Raw genomic sequence first — 17,887 nt, 5'->3', positions numbered from 1 at the left:
GATGAGTCTTGTCAAAACTCACTCACAATATTCACAGATGTTGTCTCTTGGCTACATCTGTCAGCCAAGATATTTTTAAATCCAGCCAAGCAAAGCTTCCAATAACTGAAACATGAATTTAAATACAAACATTGACTTCATCCGCAGAGAATATTTTATAATTCAATTACTTGCATTAGGAGAAATCTGGAAGTGATTGCCTGCCCAAGATAATTGAGAATTGGATCATTAAGGAAACAAGCTGGCAAGCTGATTAATATTCCATTGTTATTTAGGTAAGACCACTATTCACAATCTGCCAAACACAGGATACGCATATGAAGTAGAATCTTTAACATTCATTTGAATGAAACAAACATCATGATAAAAATCAAAAACAAAACAAAGATTTCCATTTCCATTTCCATTCTCTTCAAGTTGCTGTTTGTTTTGTTGCATGGAAATCAAACTCCTGTTATATGCCTATTTTTGCTGGATCACTAATTCAGAATTTCTAAAAAGAAGTTCAAGTTAAGATGAAAATGAATAGTTAATGTGTAACAAACAAACTGCACCTGTTTTGCAGTTATTCAAGCATGAGGTTTGTGGAACAATATATCTGTAAAATAGAAATGCATAATGCATGAGTAACATCACTGTAAGGATCTTGAAAAAAGAAAATTAAGTGTGCCCTGAATACAGGGAAGAGCCCACCAACTGATTAGGGAATTAATTGGGTGCATAGTTTATGTGTTATAGCAATAAACAATATTCAGATTGTATTCACAAAGTCTGCCTGAGAAATATCACGTCTGCACACAGCAGCACACTCATTGTTATGGTCCCCAAGGGACAAAGCCTGGATATTACTGAATATCAGTAGGGCACTGCCACTAGCTGCTTAAGGAATGACTCAGACTGCAAATAATGCATTAAAGTTCAGTTGGCCAAAAGACCAGCTTAGCATACGTTGGCTGCTTGGATAATCCCCCCTACTGGCTCTGGAGCATGTTTTGACGGCTCCATCTTTGTGACTCTATACTTTGACTTACTGCTGTCAAATTCTTATAGGTATATCAACTCAAGTGAAAATATACAGCTAACAGAAGCTTGCGAGTTTATGATGGAAAACAGAAAAAAATGTGATTGAGGTCTCTAAAATACCTTTTCTCATAATTTATACATTTCACCAGACTTTTTTAAGATTGCTATCACCATATTAATTAGCTTGGACCACAATGATACAGTTAAGATGCTCAACACTCCAACAGACCTCCCTGTATCTGTTTTTCCACAAAAATGGCTGCTGCAAGAGCATTGTGCCACAGTGGAGGTGAAGTGTGGAGAATGGTCAGCATTTTCCAACAAGCAAATCCTGGTGGGAAAAGCTGCTGTCAGTGTCAGCACACAATTCATGTCTGTCAAGTATGCTGTGTGCTGTGTCTGGAGGAACACATGCCATATTATAGCATGGCACCCACATAAAAATAATGCGATTCAGCCCCAAAAAGTCAGTCTACATCTTGCAATTGCAGATGTATTCAATGTTCAGCTATATTACATTGCAGCCTTTCAGATATATTGATGTTTTTACTATATTTTTCAACTGTCTGACATTACTCATGCGTATTTATATTCCTCAGAAAGCCTCATAGTCAGATGTTATTGAACTGCATAGATAAACCTCCCTCCTGTTCTCTGACATGATGGGTTGCCGGTGCGAGCTACTAAAAGATACATGGTAAAATAAGCCTTTAAATATGGAGCTACTTGGTCAAACTGCATCTCTTCGCTTTTCTTTCTACAGTCACTACCTGCCAGGGTGGCTGGAGTTCTGCCCGGGAGCAAAGTCAGGAGCAATGTCTTCATTGCTGGATTTTTCTTAAGCACACAGTGGGCCCACACCATGCGAATAATATGGCTGGACTCTGAATCTATTAAGTAAATTGACCAGGGTTGCCTAGACTGACGTGATGAATATAAATCATTTGTGGCTCTTTGTATGTGTGACTTGAGGGACTGTCTATGCAGGTGAAAAAGCTTTTCCTCTCTATGATAAATTAATCCCCAGTGCAGACTGGTCTAGCTAATAGAACTGCATAGAAGATGAATGGGAAATGTTTTAAAGGGCAAAGTTCATGTAAAAAATCATCATCATGCGTCTTAGAGGATGAGGGGTTTATTGGGAAAAATACAATTCACTCTCCAGCTGCCAGGCTATGCTTTGATAATAATATCTAATAGAGGAAGTAAACAAATGTCTTCTTGTGAGTTTGCCTTGCTGACATTAAATAGCTTTGCTCATCCATCTCACAGATATGCAAAATAAAGCAGAGGGACATTTAATGAGCCTTTGCAAGACGTGGACTGACTGACTGTCTTGTTACTAGAAACAGTTTTCTTACCAAACTGTTGGATGAAATGAGGCAGTCGTTAAGAATAAATATACATGGAATATAAATATTTATCTTGTGTAGAGTGATATACTGCTGTACACAGTTTGACTTGCGTTGTTTACTTGCACTCTTCACTATCTTTGCACAGTGTTTACTGTCTGCTGCAACACATAAATCCTGCAATATGTCATTTATTGAATTTAAAGGGATTTAGATTTTGACAAAGGTTTCTGCTAGACACAAACAATAATGCTGAGAGTGTTATCCATGATATTGGGGGACGTGAGATGTTGTGGTACACTGGCTGTTCAGGAGAATGATTTGGCAACTCAGTGAGATGACGCATCACCCACTTCACCATGTAACATAATCTGAAGGTCATGATAGTGTTCATTTCAAGAGATGTTTTTGCGCAATCTATGGTTCATATGAAAATTTCACAAGGATCCAGTTCTGTATTGCAAATCTCAGTTGCACCCACTCAATTTGCTTTTGTTCTCTTCAATAGATATGTGGTCTTTGATTTTGCTGTCATAGTGTAACTATACAAGGGATGTTCCTAACGTCTAATTTCCTTGATCTTTAAACTTAGAGTAGACTGCTAATCCTAAGTAGGAAAACACTCAGAAAACAGTAAGAATTTAATCTAAAGGTAACCATTTTCATAAGAAATATAATATAAATTATAATGGACATTTGAAATCATAAATAAAATTTTTCAATAACCAAATCACACTTTCAATGCTGCTGAAATATGCGCCGCTTTACACCATACATCATGAACATTAAACATTGTACTGCAAAATATGCCAAAAAAAATCACAAAAACAAAGTTAACAAATAACATTTATTTACTGAGAATTTATAGTCTTTACCCAAATATAAACACTGATGGGATTACTGTGTTATGCATGAGTGTGCATGCAAATTAAACACACACCCACGTTATGTACAGGCTTTTGGGATCTCCCATGAGTCACATCTTTTGTTCTTCCCAGTCCGCGAAGGTTTAGACATACTTTCTGCATTTAGTGTCCACAGACAGCTGCAAACTTGTACAAATGAATGAATGCTTTTTGGTCCACTGAGTCTAAGAGCACATGTGTTAGTGTGTGTGAAAGAGAGAAAGAGAAAACCAGAGCTCCTGGTGAGTGCTGATTCAAACTTTTTTTAATATTAAGCTTTCCCAAATAGTAATTCTGGTACCAACTGACGAGGGTAGCAATATTTAATTGTTGAGTAGACTTATAGCGCACATCTTTAAACTATACTACATGAATATGTGGCTGAATAATGCAAAATTTGGTTGGCAGCAATGTATTTTTGACTGGAATAAAATGTGTCTTCACTGCACAAGTTAGCTTTTTCAATAACATGCATGAAATTGCAACATAGAGCAGGCCCTGACGTGAATAGTTAGGGAATTTAAATTAAGTATAGGTATGCAATAGTAATTTCTAACACACCACCTGACACTTAATATTCTTATAATGATATGGACCCACTGATTTCCCTCGTGAATCTAAAGCCCAGTACTAGCATGACTCAGATTCATGTGACGATCAGAGGATCAGCCTACAGTCTCTGTACAGTCTCCAGTCACCAGCACAGCTCAGGTAGATCTTTTAAAGCATTCTGCACCTGTGTGTCACAGTCACTGTCCAAAGTGCTAATCCTGAGACCGCCATGGATGCAAGGACTGTCCAGGGTACTTGCTGTCTTTGATACACTGACAGGCTTATTCTTATTGCTAACAATGATGATACAATCTTCACAGTTGGTGAAATATTGTCACTTAAAAGTTCTGTAGATTTCATTTAGGAATCTTGGTAGCAAATCCTGGTCATAGATCTTGTGTTTTGTTTTCATCTTGGCTGGCATCTCTGAGCCAATATCAGGCACGTAAAGGTATGCTATGCAGGATTGTCAGTTACTGTTTGTAAACATGCTTGCCAGCGAAAATGAAAGTAAAAGCCAACCCAGGGTTCACTCTTTATTGGCGTTTTGCCTCACTATATTAGTGGGTTTTGTTTTTGTTTTGTGGCACTGTGTCTCTTGAAGCCTGCTGCTTATGGTCTTGCACCTGGTTGCTACCTTTTTGTAAAGTCCCAACATTACCTGACCACGGTGGCAATACTAACCCATAAGCATCCATAAACAAAGTGAACAAAATAAGAAAATACAGGTTGAGGGCAGAGCCTCTGCAAATAAATACACCGCCACACACTTCTAGTGGGTAATACGTAATGATTAAGTGATTGCTTCTGTATGAGTCTATTAGGGCTGGACCCAAATATTTGAATGTCATTCCAGTGTTTGTGATTTTGCTGCGGCGCGTCTCAGATGCACAGTGACAAGAATGACCATTTAAAAAAGGTTATTAACGTGATTATTGACAGAGTCTAGCCATTTCGGTGTCATGTGAGCAGCGAACACAATCTCATGAGCCCCCTCTGCAGCTCACTCAGAGTGGAGCCCATGAATTTCAGTAATGAGGACACTTATCATTTCAGACATTCAATGAGACAGACAGACAGACAAATTTAGAACACTGGACAAACATTGTTGTATTGTGTAACTGTCTTGAGTTATTTTTGTTTTACTTTACAAACTGTTAAGTGTCACAACTGCTGAAAATCATTCGGAGGGCTCTCTGTCATCCATAGACTTGTATATAAAGATTATATAAACATGACAGTTCCCCCAAAGTGTAGCTTTTCAATCTTGATCGCTCCCTGGTGTCTGATTGCAGTATAGGTCATAAAGCCCGCCCCTCCATGTTAGTGACTGGGACATAGGCCAAACTAAAAAGTCAAAGTACACAGTAAATAAACTTTTCCCAAAGATAGTTTCTGTCACTGAAGGTACAAACCCCAATTCCACTTCAGTTGCTCAACAGACACCCTGGACTGTAAGATAGAAGTCGTAAGCACAAATGGGAAAGAATTCCACCCACAAAGCTTCAACAATTAGTGTCTTCAGTTCCCAAACGCTTATTGATGTAACGGAGAAACATTGGCCACTGCCATTTGAATGCCATTTGAATGCCAGTGAATGCCATTTTATTTGCCAATAGGATGATGGCAGTCAACAAGGCAAAAATCAGTCAATACCGATATTCAGCTGACCAATTGATGCATCCCTACTGAAGAGTGTACTAAAAATGTCTCCGCACACATGACAGGAAATTTGATGTATTCAAATAATTTCAGAATAATTTTTGCTGTCCAAATGCATTATCACCACTAAGCCCCTCTGCTTAGATGTTGGGATCGAACCATACACTCTGATTTACACCCTAAAAGGTCAGTCCTTCTAAATGTTCATTTCATTTCATTATAGAATTTTTTCACTCTACAGTAGAGAAAAACAGTGTGTCTCAGTTGATGGATCCATTAATGGATAAAAGAGTGTGTGTACTGCAGAGGCAAATTTAAAGAGTGGGTCTGTGATGCTTTTAAATCAGCAGAATGAATGTGTCTGTAAAAGAACGGGTAGAGGAAATAAATACAAGCTGATGGCTTGCAGGGACATTGCAAGCCAAAACATTAGGCTCAACACAGGTACACAGTGTTTCCTCTCGACATACTCTGGATTGAATGGAATTTAAGAGCTATTTGTGAATTCCTCTGTACCATAAAAAGCCATCTCTTTGACAGCTGCAAATGCTCTCTAATGCTTATCTAATGTGAATGCAAGGATCCTGGGGAACTGGTGTAGGTGATTGGCAGATCCTGGAAATCCTGCAAACTATAAATAATTTATAACACCAATCACAGGCAATAACCCAGTGGAATAAATGCAACATGTTTACCAATTACATGGGCATCCATTAAGTGACAAACCCCAGCACTCGCATACTGTACTGTATAGTTTTCCTCCAACAAGTACATACTCTGCTCCTTCAAAATATTCAGTTTTTGTGAATTTTTTTTAGAGGCGTTTTGAAATCCACAATGATTTTCTTCTGTGAGTACACATGCATGGTTCAGTCCACCCACCCATCCTCATTGACACTCTGTAAGGTGCTGTCTTCTGAAGGGACTCGCTGAACGGTAATGAGAATATGACTTGAGTTTAAGGAGAAATTTCTCTCCTCTTCTCTAATCCACAAACTTCTTAAATCGGGGACAGGTAACACAAACACTTTATCTTAAAAAGCAATCTATCTTCTGTAGGACTTTAGGCAGACGTTCAAAATTGATAAGAAACAGCATTCCAATAATGTCTTATTATGTATGTATTAAAATGGTCTGGCAGGGATGTTGGTTTTGTTATTTAGGAGATGGGTCAGAACAGCATCTGTCGGATAAATAAATAAAGATGAAATACTATCAAGCCCTCTGAGAGAGATGGGCTGGAGCTGTATTCCTTCATGTCTGAAAGCTGAATATCTCTCTGACAGAGAGGAAGAAACATTGTCATTTTGGTTTTAGAAATTGATTTGTTGCTTTGCCACCTCCTTCTAAAAATGAAAGATAATTCTCCTGTTTAAATTTTTAAAAAAGAGGATTCCCAAAATTGATATGGTATCGTGCAATATAGCAACTGTGGAATAATTCTTTACTGAGGAACACAGCTTATTTGATGAGAGAAAATTGCAGTATAGGTATCACAGTGATATTTGTTTGTTTTGCTATATATTCCCCTCTAGAGGTCAACTGATTTATCAACTGGTCAATGGCAATAAGACATTTTACAAACTATCATTATTGGTGGAACTTGGCTCTGATAGTAGCGAATGGCTGCACAGTCTCAATCAGTCATTAAGTGCTATACATTACTGATCAGAGCTTGGAGGGTTGTATAAATCTGAGCAAAATGAACTGATCGGGGTACAGCTCCATAGAAATAAGATCCCTCCTGCTGTCTGAGTGTGTCTGTTTGTATTGTTCTTCATTTAAAAATGTATCTACAGGTTTCCCATGGTCATGGAAATCCTGGAAAAGTAATGTAATTTCATTAAATTAGAGAAAAACATTGAAAGTTTTTGAAAACTCATTGAATTGTGTTGTGTGTAATGGCATTGTTTCAGTAATCTTTCATGGATACCCTTCCATGTAATGTAACATAATGGCAAATTTATTTTCTAACATGCGTAGATGTGTGACTTACTTTGGTCATCACATATGCTTCTTAATTTTCCCCAATTCTTTCTCTCCCTCTGTGTATGCCAGTTAATTGAAATTATGAGTGGAGACCCTGTAGTAGTTTTTGGCTATAAGGCTACAGTGAAAGTCTTGAGAGTCCATGACTGAGTGAATGCAGCCACTTCTTGTTTCAAATTAAAAGCCCTCATTTCAAAACAAAAGCTCTCTAGTGTCTCATACACAGTTCAATCATATACTAGGTTGAGACCTTGCAATATTGTTTAGAAAACATAAAAATTACTCTATCCTGAAGTATCCTGTTAAAAAATTCCATAAATTTTCCCCCCAGCCCTGTTAAATACCAAAATATACTTTACAGTATTTGAAATACATAATACAAGTGCAGAAATACTGTCCGTCTCCAATCACTTTATTGCATCGGGGTTTCATACAGTAAGTCAAGGTTTTGTCATTGTGTACCTGAGAATCTCAGATTGACTTTGAGGGAAAATAAAAGCTCAAAAATTAAAAATCTTTTTTTGACTATGTCAAATGTTTTTCATTGGGGTTGAGGTGGGATGGGGTTGGGGAATGATGAAATCTGCCAGTAAATCGACTATTGGCTTTTCCTTTTCCAAACTATCAGCCTTTAAAAATCCACTATCCACTTATTCATTGCTATTCAATACATCTAAAATTTGCCTTCTCAAAATGTCAGCTTTATTTAATGATTACAACAAATAAAAACAAAACAAACTAAAAAACAAACAAACAAATCTGCAGACATTTACTGAAAACCACCAATAGTGTGCTCAGGTTACTGAGCAGTTTGCAGTAGCATGAGCTTAATGGCATAGAGTAATTTCTAAAGATTAAGTTAACACATCACAGGAGGATTAATTGCTTAGAACATCTATGTTGGCAGCCAGCAGGACTCTGTCCAGGTACTTGGGGATCAACCAGATTTGGAAAGCCACTCAGCTGAAGTGGGTCATTTGCTTACATTAGATATAAGTGGAAAGAAGTTAATTTTCTTGCTATAGCTTATTTCCTCTGGCACCTTTCACGCTGATTATACAGTATATTTTTTTCCACACTTTGTCAGGAATCATTTTCATTTCCAAGAGTCCAGTCCAGTGGAACTAACTAACTAAATTCTGCTTCAAATTTGAAAACTTAAGTATAGGGACACTCAGCTGTCATGTCTCAGGGTAAGAGATGGATGATCGCAGTTGTCCGAACTTCTGGGTGAAGTCTGCCTGAGCCTGGACTAAAGCCTCCTCATCTATGTACACTGCTGGCCTCCTGGCTGTAATAAAGTACTGCACCTTCCTCAGGCTCCAGCCAAGGATGTACATGAGCAGGCCACACACAGCAGCTGTAGATCTGCCCACTCCAGCATTACAGTGAACATAGACAGTGTGACCATTCTCCAAGAGACCATGGAGCAAGTATACAGCCTGAGGAAGCATCCTGATCCGGCCTGCAGAAAAAGACAATAACACTTAGAGGACAAGGCTTTAGATTTTAAAGATTTTAAAACAGCTAACAATCTTTTTTTTTTTTTTTTAAAGGCTTAGTAATTACCTAGGTACTGCAGTCTGACAAACATCACTCAAACTTCACTAAAAGTAAATTTGTTGAAGACTATTTTCAGCTGTTGATTAAAACCCATTTAGAGTTTTAGTATTACAGAAGTATGTAGTATTTACAGAACCAGGAGAGTGTATGTGAGATTGACTCAGGATGAATAAATATGACACCTAAAGCAAAGGTGTGGATCATTCATGTAATTTTAAGATTATTTGATAACAATGGAGGTCAATGGTAGGGCTGGACAATATATCCTAGTGATATTGTGATATGAGACCAGATATGTATTATTTTGGATATCATAATATCATGTTGTCCTCCTGGTTTAAAGGCTGCTATTTATTTGTTTTATTTATATAAATTGAGTACTGTGATTTTATTGATGCACCGAGTCCTGAGTACTGAATTTCTTTTTTCATGTTTACATGGCCAGAATGACAAGGAAGTTCCCTTGAATCCTTGAATCCTTGAACATGATCACAATCCATGTGCAGGTTATTGGATTCATTCATGTATTTGCTTAGATTCACAGTGGAAGCGTACGTATTTCTTCTTTTGTGATTGACACAACACATGAGATACTGTGTGATTCATTGTTAATATTCTGGTCAAAGGAAACCTTGCAGGGAGAGTCATGGCCACAGCTGGCTATAATTCCTTTAATTATAGATCCTTTTGTGGCTTTTCCTTGTATTTGTCTAGTTTTAGTGAATGTTACTAAAATAATTAAACCATGCTTATTTCCTGACCTTTAAATATATGAATGGAATCTTCAATTTGCTTTTTGAGGTAAAAAACAAAAAACAGCATGGTGAATGTTGGAATTCTGACTAAGTTTAGAGCATTTCAGCTGGATTACTCATAACTGCACAGTACTCTATATACGTATGCATTAGGTGTATAACTATAAATTGATCTGGAGTGTTACATCAATTCAGTGACCAACAATCAAATATTACTGAAGCAAAGGGAACACATCAATACATATTGCCGGTAATTGTAAAATTCCCAGGGCACGTCTATGTCGCCATTTCCATCTAAGAACTGCTACTTATGAAACATTCAACAGTGCTAGCAGCCTAGCACCAGGCACACAACAACAAGCAGCCAAGGTAAAAGACAATGAGGACATTCACTGATATTGCAACTTACTATTACTTTCATTAAGGATTAATCTGCTCTTTGTTTTCTCGATTAATTTTCAATAAAAATGTCACAAACTAGTGAAACCAAAAATCCAAAGCTATTTGGTTTATAATCATATATGACAAAGAAAATGTAATTGACTCATGCATCAGAATAGTATGAAATCAGAAAATCTTTTTGGTTATTCCATTATAAGATAATTGCCAATTAACTTTCTGACAGCTGACTAATTTATTAATTGACTAGTCATTGAAGCTATAATTGTCACATATAAATTGAAGCGCCCTGTACAGTTCCATGATGTTTTAACAACATGGTGTGTGCAATATGTATTATGTGCAATGTATGTGCAATATTCTGCATGTGCAATTTGGATTATGTGCAATGTATTTGTGTAATTTAGTACAGCTAGTACCATTTGTTTATTTGTAGTTTGTTTTATTATAGTACCATTTGTTTATTTGTAGTTTGTTTTATTATGACTGTGAAGGCATTTATGGGGGCAGCATCTGAGTCCAAGACAAATTTCTCTATGGGGACTATAAAGAGTATCGTATTGTTTAGTATTGTATGGTATAGTATGATATGGTCTTGTATTGTTTCGTATTGAATTGAGATGAATAGAAATCGTATTGTCGACACCTAGTATTATGATGAAACTTTACACCCTTAAAATGCACTGCCAAAGTGCCTTTGAGAAAGATGTTGAGTGCCTAACAGCTCCAAGCTATCATTACTGTATTTATTATTGTATTTACACAGACGTCTCCTTACCCTCCGTGCTCATGTCAGGTGTGGGTAACCACACATATACCAGGCCACAGTCTTTGTATAAATGCATCATAGTTTCCGTGGTCATGGCTTCCCCAAGGTTGCGCCTGCAGCCACTGGAGTTGTTCACCACATCCCACTCTGTCTGGAAGTTCATCACTGCAGTTATCCCCAATTCGTGCTTCATCTTTATCGTCACATGTTCCACTTGTCGAGGGCAGCTGCCCAGCCAAACACGTGGCAGCACCCTGGTAGTAATAAACAGGATGCATATATCATTCTGTGCATTTAAGTTATTATTATATGTTACACATGCATAGTAAGACATTTGCAGGGTAATGTTCAGGTGAATATTATCAAATAAGAGAGGATGAAAATGGACCTGCATTCCAAGAGTATTTGAATAAGCCATAAAGGATGCCAAGTGGAGACACAGAATAAATAAAAAGTTATTTTTTGAAAAGTTTCCCACAGGCAGATTAGAGGAGAGCTTACCTTCACAGTTACTGGCAAAAGGCTTGATGTTTCTCTGTTTCTTCCTCCTATAGTACCTCCCCCCCTCTCTACCTCATACTACTGATGTTTTATTAACCTCTTGTCCCTATAATTCTTCTACTGACCACTATGGTCTAAGGCAGACTCCATTTAGTGCTCATTCGCATGCATGAAGTCAACAGCCAGAGGAGATGAAACGTAGGAAGGAAGCACGCTGTTAATCTGTGATGTCTCAGAGTGGCACTGCAGTCTCCGGTCTCGACTTTCTGTAATCAGATGACCTCTCTTTACATAAAAAAAATCTTGCAAAATGGCTTTGTTTGGGTAATATAGGTAAATTGACAGTCCATTTTTTCTGCTTTCCACTACTTTGGTTTTACTCTCACAGACATTAGCCATGTATGACAATAGGATTATTTAAAACTGAAAAAGTGGACTGAACAAGTTAAAACAATTTTTCATCATCTATCCTTTATGACTAAAAGTTTGATTGACTATCTCAATCTAGTTACATAGTAAAAATTAAAATAAGAGAAACATAGACAACATACACTTAGAACAACATACACTTAGAACATTCTAGTAGTTTTCATAAAATGCGTCAATTAACCTAACCTGTTTCAAAAAGGATGTCTGTGTTGTCTCTAGTGTTCAGACGTTCTCAGCTGATTTCATAAATTGACTCATGTTCAGTTCAGCGGTAATAAAAACTCATTACAAAACCGGCTATATAACATTTAGGCCTCCTCTCCCCTGAATATCAGCAGGAGAGATGAGGCACCTGCTTGACAGTGAGTTAAAGTCTCTTTGAATCATATAATGAGTTATTGCAGAGGTGAGTGTGTATGATACTTGGGGCTACATGGATGCAAGGTCTGAGAGACTAATTTAAAAAGCTATTAATAGGAAAGATACAAGGGCACAGTGCTTCCTACTGAACACAGGTCCTTGACATAAGGCTTGTAAGGTCTTCGGACACAAATTAAAACCTGATGGCACCAGCCAAGCCTGCTCATTCTTATGCAAGTTATGTGCTTACTGCCTCAGGGGTCCTGGGCTCATTTCTGCTGTGCCTGGTATACCATGGCACAGAGTATGTGCCTTACAAAAGGAAGACCCGCATGGGTAGGGTTATTGTGTGAATGCAGTGTGTTGTGTGTGTGACTATTTGGCATCAAGTTGAGTCCAATATACAGATATCATTGAAACATACAAACAGGCATCTTCCAAACCATCAATTGGAATTATTTTTGCTCCAGTTAATCCCCAGACATTAAAGGGTGGCTCCATTATTTTTTGTTGTTTGAGATTTTGATATATCTTAGCTTTCCAGTTGTCTCTTATAGGGGAGGGCAACAGCACTGTAACATATGTCACAGCTTTTTGCAGGGGACTGCCCATTGTTCTGATGGCTCATAATTGCAAAGCTCCAGTAGTACGAAAAAATATACTATTGCACCAAAAACCCATTTGTCAGCCAAGTATCCAAAAAAACAAATTTTAAGATCTTCAGAGGGCCTTCTCTATAAAATTGGCTTCACACTCTTGCAAACAGATGGCTTCTTTTTATAAGAAATAGTCATGAGACCTTCCTCATACAGCAGGGGTATGACCTGTGCTACTCTGCCTCTCACTGGCAAGCAATTATTGCTTTCATAGGTTGGGTTCATTGGGTTTAGGGATAAGGAGAAGTGACATTGGTTAGGGTCACGGTAAGAATATCATGGTAAAAATATTAGAGACAGAGTAGGGCAAGTTATCCTTTAACTGGCCCTTCTGATATATGCATGTTTGTTTTTGGGATACCAGACTATCGGACAAATGGAGATTTGTCAGACCTTAGAGTTCTAAGCTGTCACAACAGTGGCATGGCACCTTTTTTCAAATGACAGAGTGAGAGTTTCCATTTAAAAATAAAAAAATAAGAACTCATATGGACCTGCCCTTTAGGTAAATCATGTAGGGCTGTACCCAACTCAGTTATGCCAGTCAAATCAGTTTCTGCAGTTCAACACGAATTTTGGACAATTCAGGTTTTTTTCCATACAAAGTTTTAGAGGTTGACCGGGACTCAGTGGGATGTTCAGTGTGACAGTGGCATTCACATAATATAGTAAACAAGCCAACGGCACTAATGACATTTTGCAAATCTGCATGATTTTTTGCCACTAGACATTAAACAAAAGACAGAGACTGTGTACTAACGTCCAAAGAGTAACTTGAAAGTCAAGAGCACTCACTCAGCAGCAAAATCTGTAGACCAAAACACCCCCAAAAGTACACTGCACAGCACACTGACTAGCAACAAAACAAACAAAAGAAAAACTGCTTGACTTGAAGCAATATGAGTTTAGTTGAGTACAGAGGGATCTGACTGATGATTTCAATCTCCAACTTTCTGGGGGCAACACTAAAATTACGTCTAGTCCTCTAAGCCTGTGCATCAAGACTGCCCATGGATTCCTTAATGTAAAGTCACAGATGTGTGTTCATAGTCTGTGAGGCAGACACATCAGAAGGTGGTCTAACAAAGTAAAGGTCAAATATGGTGATTGACTGTTGATTTTTATTCGGTGGATGACTAACCTAAGAGATATCAAAGAGATAATAATTTTCCTAAGAGATATCTAAGAGATAATAATTTTCTGAGGACAATTAAAAAAAAGACACATCTGGAGGTGCTGGAAAAAAATTAATGCCAGATCACAAAATGTGGTAAAATTAGTTTGTTTGTGATTAAAAACATATTTTCTGTTCAGGATCCCTCTGTAAGCTCTATTTTGAATGGAGCACAGAGTGACTGATTCTAATACATCCACTGAGCCTGGAAGCTGTAATAACAGAATTTAGCCAAACCTGTCATTGAGTTATACTGTAAGTGACACATACAACTCACTATTTCTCTGCAGTAAACTTGTGAATAAGACAGAGATTTAAATGCCTTAAAGGAATATTTCACCCATAAAATGAACATTTGTGTCACTTAGCCATGCCATGTTAACCTTAAATTTGTGAAAAAAATTGTTCTTCTGTTATGCCTCCATGGAAAACAGCGATCATATTGATTTATTGATTGAAATAGAATCACGATTAAAAACAGCAAAACAATATCAAAGCATCTGTTTACAAACTGTCACACAACTTGTACAGGATAATCCATGTTTCATTTATCCATTTGTTTGCTTACCCAATCAATCAGTAATCCGTGTTCACCTTTTTCCCTGGAGGTATTGGCGAAAAAAAAGGGGAAAAAAAATGGTATGACTGATATATTCAAATAGTAATTTTGTGGGTGAAGTTTTCCTTTAAAATACCTCAAACTAACCTTATGAGTTGCCTTGAAAATAAAAAAGAATTCTGACCGACGTCTTTCCTTTCCACCAAGATCGCTGACAAGGTTGAGGAGCCAATAATGCAACTTCTAGTAGTTCAGCAAGTGACAGATGGCATTTCTAGTTAAATGGGAGAGCGTAAGGTTAAAAAACAAGGAATGAGCAGGCATGAGCAGGTGAATGAGGTTTTGTCTGCCCTGTAAGTTAGGGACAACAAGAAAGGGCAGTGTGACATGACTGCTGCCCTCCTTGGAGGACACTGTGCCGGTGAAGAATTTTCTCTAACAGATGTTATATCATGACAATGCAGAGTTTCAGACTTGCACTGAGAATATAGATTAATTCACACGCCTTACTAAAGAAGATTGGTTATGTTTGAAAACAGTAAGGAAGATGAGAGAAGAGCAGCTGATGCGACCCTCAGTGTTGTTCAAGAAACAATCACATCTCAGCATGGAAATCCATTGGCCCCAGGGGACCTCATTAATTTTCAGTATTATTAAATATGGTACGCACATTGAATTTTACATGACAAAGGCAGAACATTTTCAATAAGCATCCTATTTCATTAAAGTTGGAGGAGAACGATGGATCTCTATTACTTACAAGAAAAGTACTCTGGCAGGTTTTTTTTCCCTCTGGAACAGCAGACTTGAGATAAAACATAAACATAAATGTCCAAAGAAAATCATGACAAAAAAAACACTCAAGTTTGCATCCAAGTTATTGGATCCAAGTTTGAACGACCGACTTTCTGCATTGTGCCAGCCATGCTGCTCACCTCCAACAGTCTGAAGTCAAGCGGCAGACTCACTGACGCTCAGATTTCTAAAATCTTTTTGTGTGACATGCTTTACTTGCTTTATGAAATGTAGACATAGCATTGTCATTACAACATCATGCTTATTGTACTGTGTTACCTGGAGAAATGTATAGCCCTCTGACCAGCTACACTGAAGTAGAAGTCGGTGGTGTGTTTCATCTCATCTGTGTGTCCTGTCTCCTCTATCCAGTGACCAATTGGATGGCAGTAGACTCCATCCACGACGTTCCTCTCATCATATGAACAACATCTGTCATGGCTCGGACCACTGCCTAGTGACAAAGAAGACAACCACTGCTGGTTAGTGCCTAAATACATATTGTAGGATGTTTTGGGATACTGAGCACTCAATAATGTGTTTTTTAAAAAGCATGTCCTAAACAAGTATAGGCAGATGCTGCCTATTCGTATGTTGCCTTCAATAAGGTGGCAACTGTTTAGGTGTCAAACACGGAAAGAGAAAATGCATTTCGTCTAACAACCAGTTGTGGAGAGTAACAAAGTGCATTTACTTTTGAAGCACTCATTTTCCTCAGTATTACTGTGGTTTTTACTTGACACTTACCCTTACTACCTTTCTGACACCCTTTGTGTCTCCCAAAATCCACCTCAAATCAAGCCAGGTAAGTGTTCTCCTCTAAGTTTCTTCTCTCTTCTCCCCTCTCTTCCCTCAAAAAATAAGGGAGCAGGGGGAGGCAGAGCGTACAGTTAGGTCCAGCAGGGGAGAGTTCAGTCCAATCAGATGCCTTTCCTTGGCTCTACCTGCCCTTCTCTTACTTTAATATAAATCTATGCTTCTTCCTACTTTACTATCCATCCATATTTAACCCAGTAGCTCCCACTTGGAAACCCTCAAACACCTTCATCTCCACTCACAGTCTCATGTATGTGCAACAAGGGATTGTAATATCTAGTCCTAAACTGAACCCACTAGATCGGACAGGTACATTAACCAGTAAATTTTTAGATTTTGATCAAAATAAATCATATGATTTGTTTGTAAGATATTGATTTTAACAATTAACAAAAGGACATAAAATATATATTACTTCATATATTCATATATTACTTCAATTAGACACAACAGTAAAATAACACTCTGAATGGGGTTGTTTTGTATTTTGAATCCATTTACAATTGATATTTTAAGTAAATTTTACAGATAATAGTTTGGTAATGTTAGAAATAACTTTTATTTAAATACAATTTTCATTGCAAGACTTTTAATTGTGATGTAGTATTTTTACACTGGAATTGCTGCTAACCAAAAAGTCTCAGTAAAAGCTCATTTACTAATGTGCTGAAATAAATGAACTACTGAGCCTATAGAAAATAACAGGTGTCACTTTACCGCCATCATGTGGCAGTGAGGATATCTTACACAATATGAACCAAATATGGCGGAGTTGTTTTCGTCTTTTGCCTTAACCATTATTAAGATGAGAATTACATTTAATCTGGGAGACACCTCAACAACAATACCCTTTTGCACGCGGCTGAATCTGCAGCACAACAACACAGTACAGACGTATACCTTCCCAGATAAAGTTGCCATGGACTCTTTTGACGAACTTGAACCACATCGTGTCTCTGAACGGCTCTGCCAGCTGCACGTCGCCGATCCACAGACACGGTTCATGTGTTGACAGGAGCTTCTGCGAAGCTCGCATCTGCACGGCTCCGCTCGGGTCCCAGTGGCCCATTTCCGCACGCGAACCCAAAACAAAGACTTCTACATTGGAGGAGTCCGGAGTGAGAACGACTCCGAATCTGAACAACATTGTCGCAGCCTTAACTGAATGATATGTCGTCAGCTGTTTACTGTGGCGGACTTGGGTTATGAAAGTCTATTATAGCTCTTGTTTAAAGTCAGCGTGACCGTTTGACTGCATGGTGAAGTCTACAAATAATCGAATTTGGATAGTGCAGAAACAATGTCCCACTGAAGAATGAAGTCCCACTGTGTCCGAATTATGGCGCACCCTATCAGCCACACCAGAGAGAACTCTACACCGGTGTAACTTAAAATAGGCGACTCTAAATACTTGTACTTACTAGTGTGTGTGTGTGTGTGTGTGTGTGTGTGTGTGTGCGTGTGTGTGTGTGTGTGTGTGTGTGTGTGTGTGTGTGTGCGTGCGTGCGTGCGTGTGTGTGTGTACACATATATATATACAGTGTATATGTGTGTGTGTGTATTCTCACACTAAATATACATTAAAATGCGTGCGTGTGTGGTTTTGAATTGCATTGCATTATGCACAC

At 38.0% G+C, this 17,887-nt stretch overlaps 2 protein-coding genes across 8 annotated transcripts in view; one reads left to right on the top strand and one right to left on the bottom strand.

Annotated features, from left to right (window-relative positions):
• LOC121955228 (protein-glutamine gamma-glutamyltransferase E-like) overlaps positions 1 to 17,887 on the top strand; it is a 129,557-nt gene that overhangs the window by 47,379 nt on the left and 64,291 nt on the right. For 6 of the 7 annotated variants that reach the window (XR_015779244.1, XR_015779241.1, XR_015779242.1 and 3 more), the window contains one exon: positions 15,816 to 15,925. Coding sequence is in view for 2 of the 7 variants with exons in the window: in XM_088089870.1 (XP_087945996.1) it covers positions 15,865 to 15,925 (61 nt within the window). In the remaining 5 variants the exon portion in view is untranslated. Of the gene's footprint in view, positions 1 to 1,786; positions 2,347 to 15,815; positions 15,926 to 17,887 lie in introns of those variants that run through there. The other variant, XR_015779245.1, reaches the window with a different exon arrangement.
• epm2a (EPM2A glucan phosphatase, laforin) lies at positions 3,204 to 17,606 on the bottom strand. Its single transcript, XM_042503092.2, has 4 exons — positions 17,160 to 17,606; positions 15,723 to 15,897; positions 10,979 to 11,223; positions 3,204 to 8,948 (listed from the first exon to the last, which is right to left on the bottom strand). The coding sequence occupies exons 1-4, from the start codon at positions 17,404 to 17,406 to the stop codon at positions 8,665 to 8,667; spliced, it is 951 nt and encodes a 316-aa protein (XP_042359026.2). The 5' UTR covers positions 17,407 to 17,606; the 3' UTR covers positions 3,204 to 8,664.

Source organism: Plectropomus leopardus, chromosome 16, assembly GCF_026936395.1.
Source record: "Plectropomus leopardus strain MGB_pleo_1.0 chromosome 16, ASM2693639v1, whole genome shotgun sequence".
Lineage (NCBI taxonomy): Eukaryota > Metazoa > Chordata > Actinopteri > Perciformes > Serranidae > Plectropomus > Plectropomus leopardus.
Note: the sequence above shows the minus strand (reverse complement) of the source record. Positions and strands in the feature narration are given on the sequence as shown.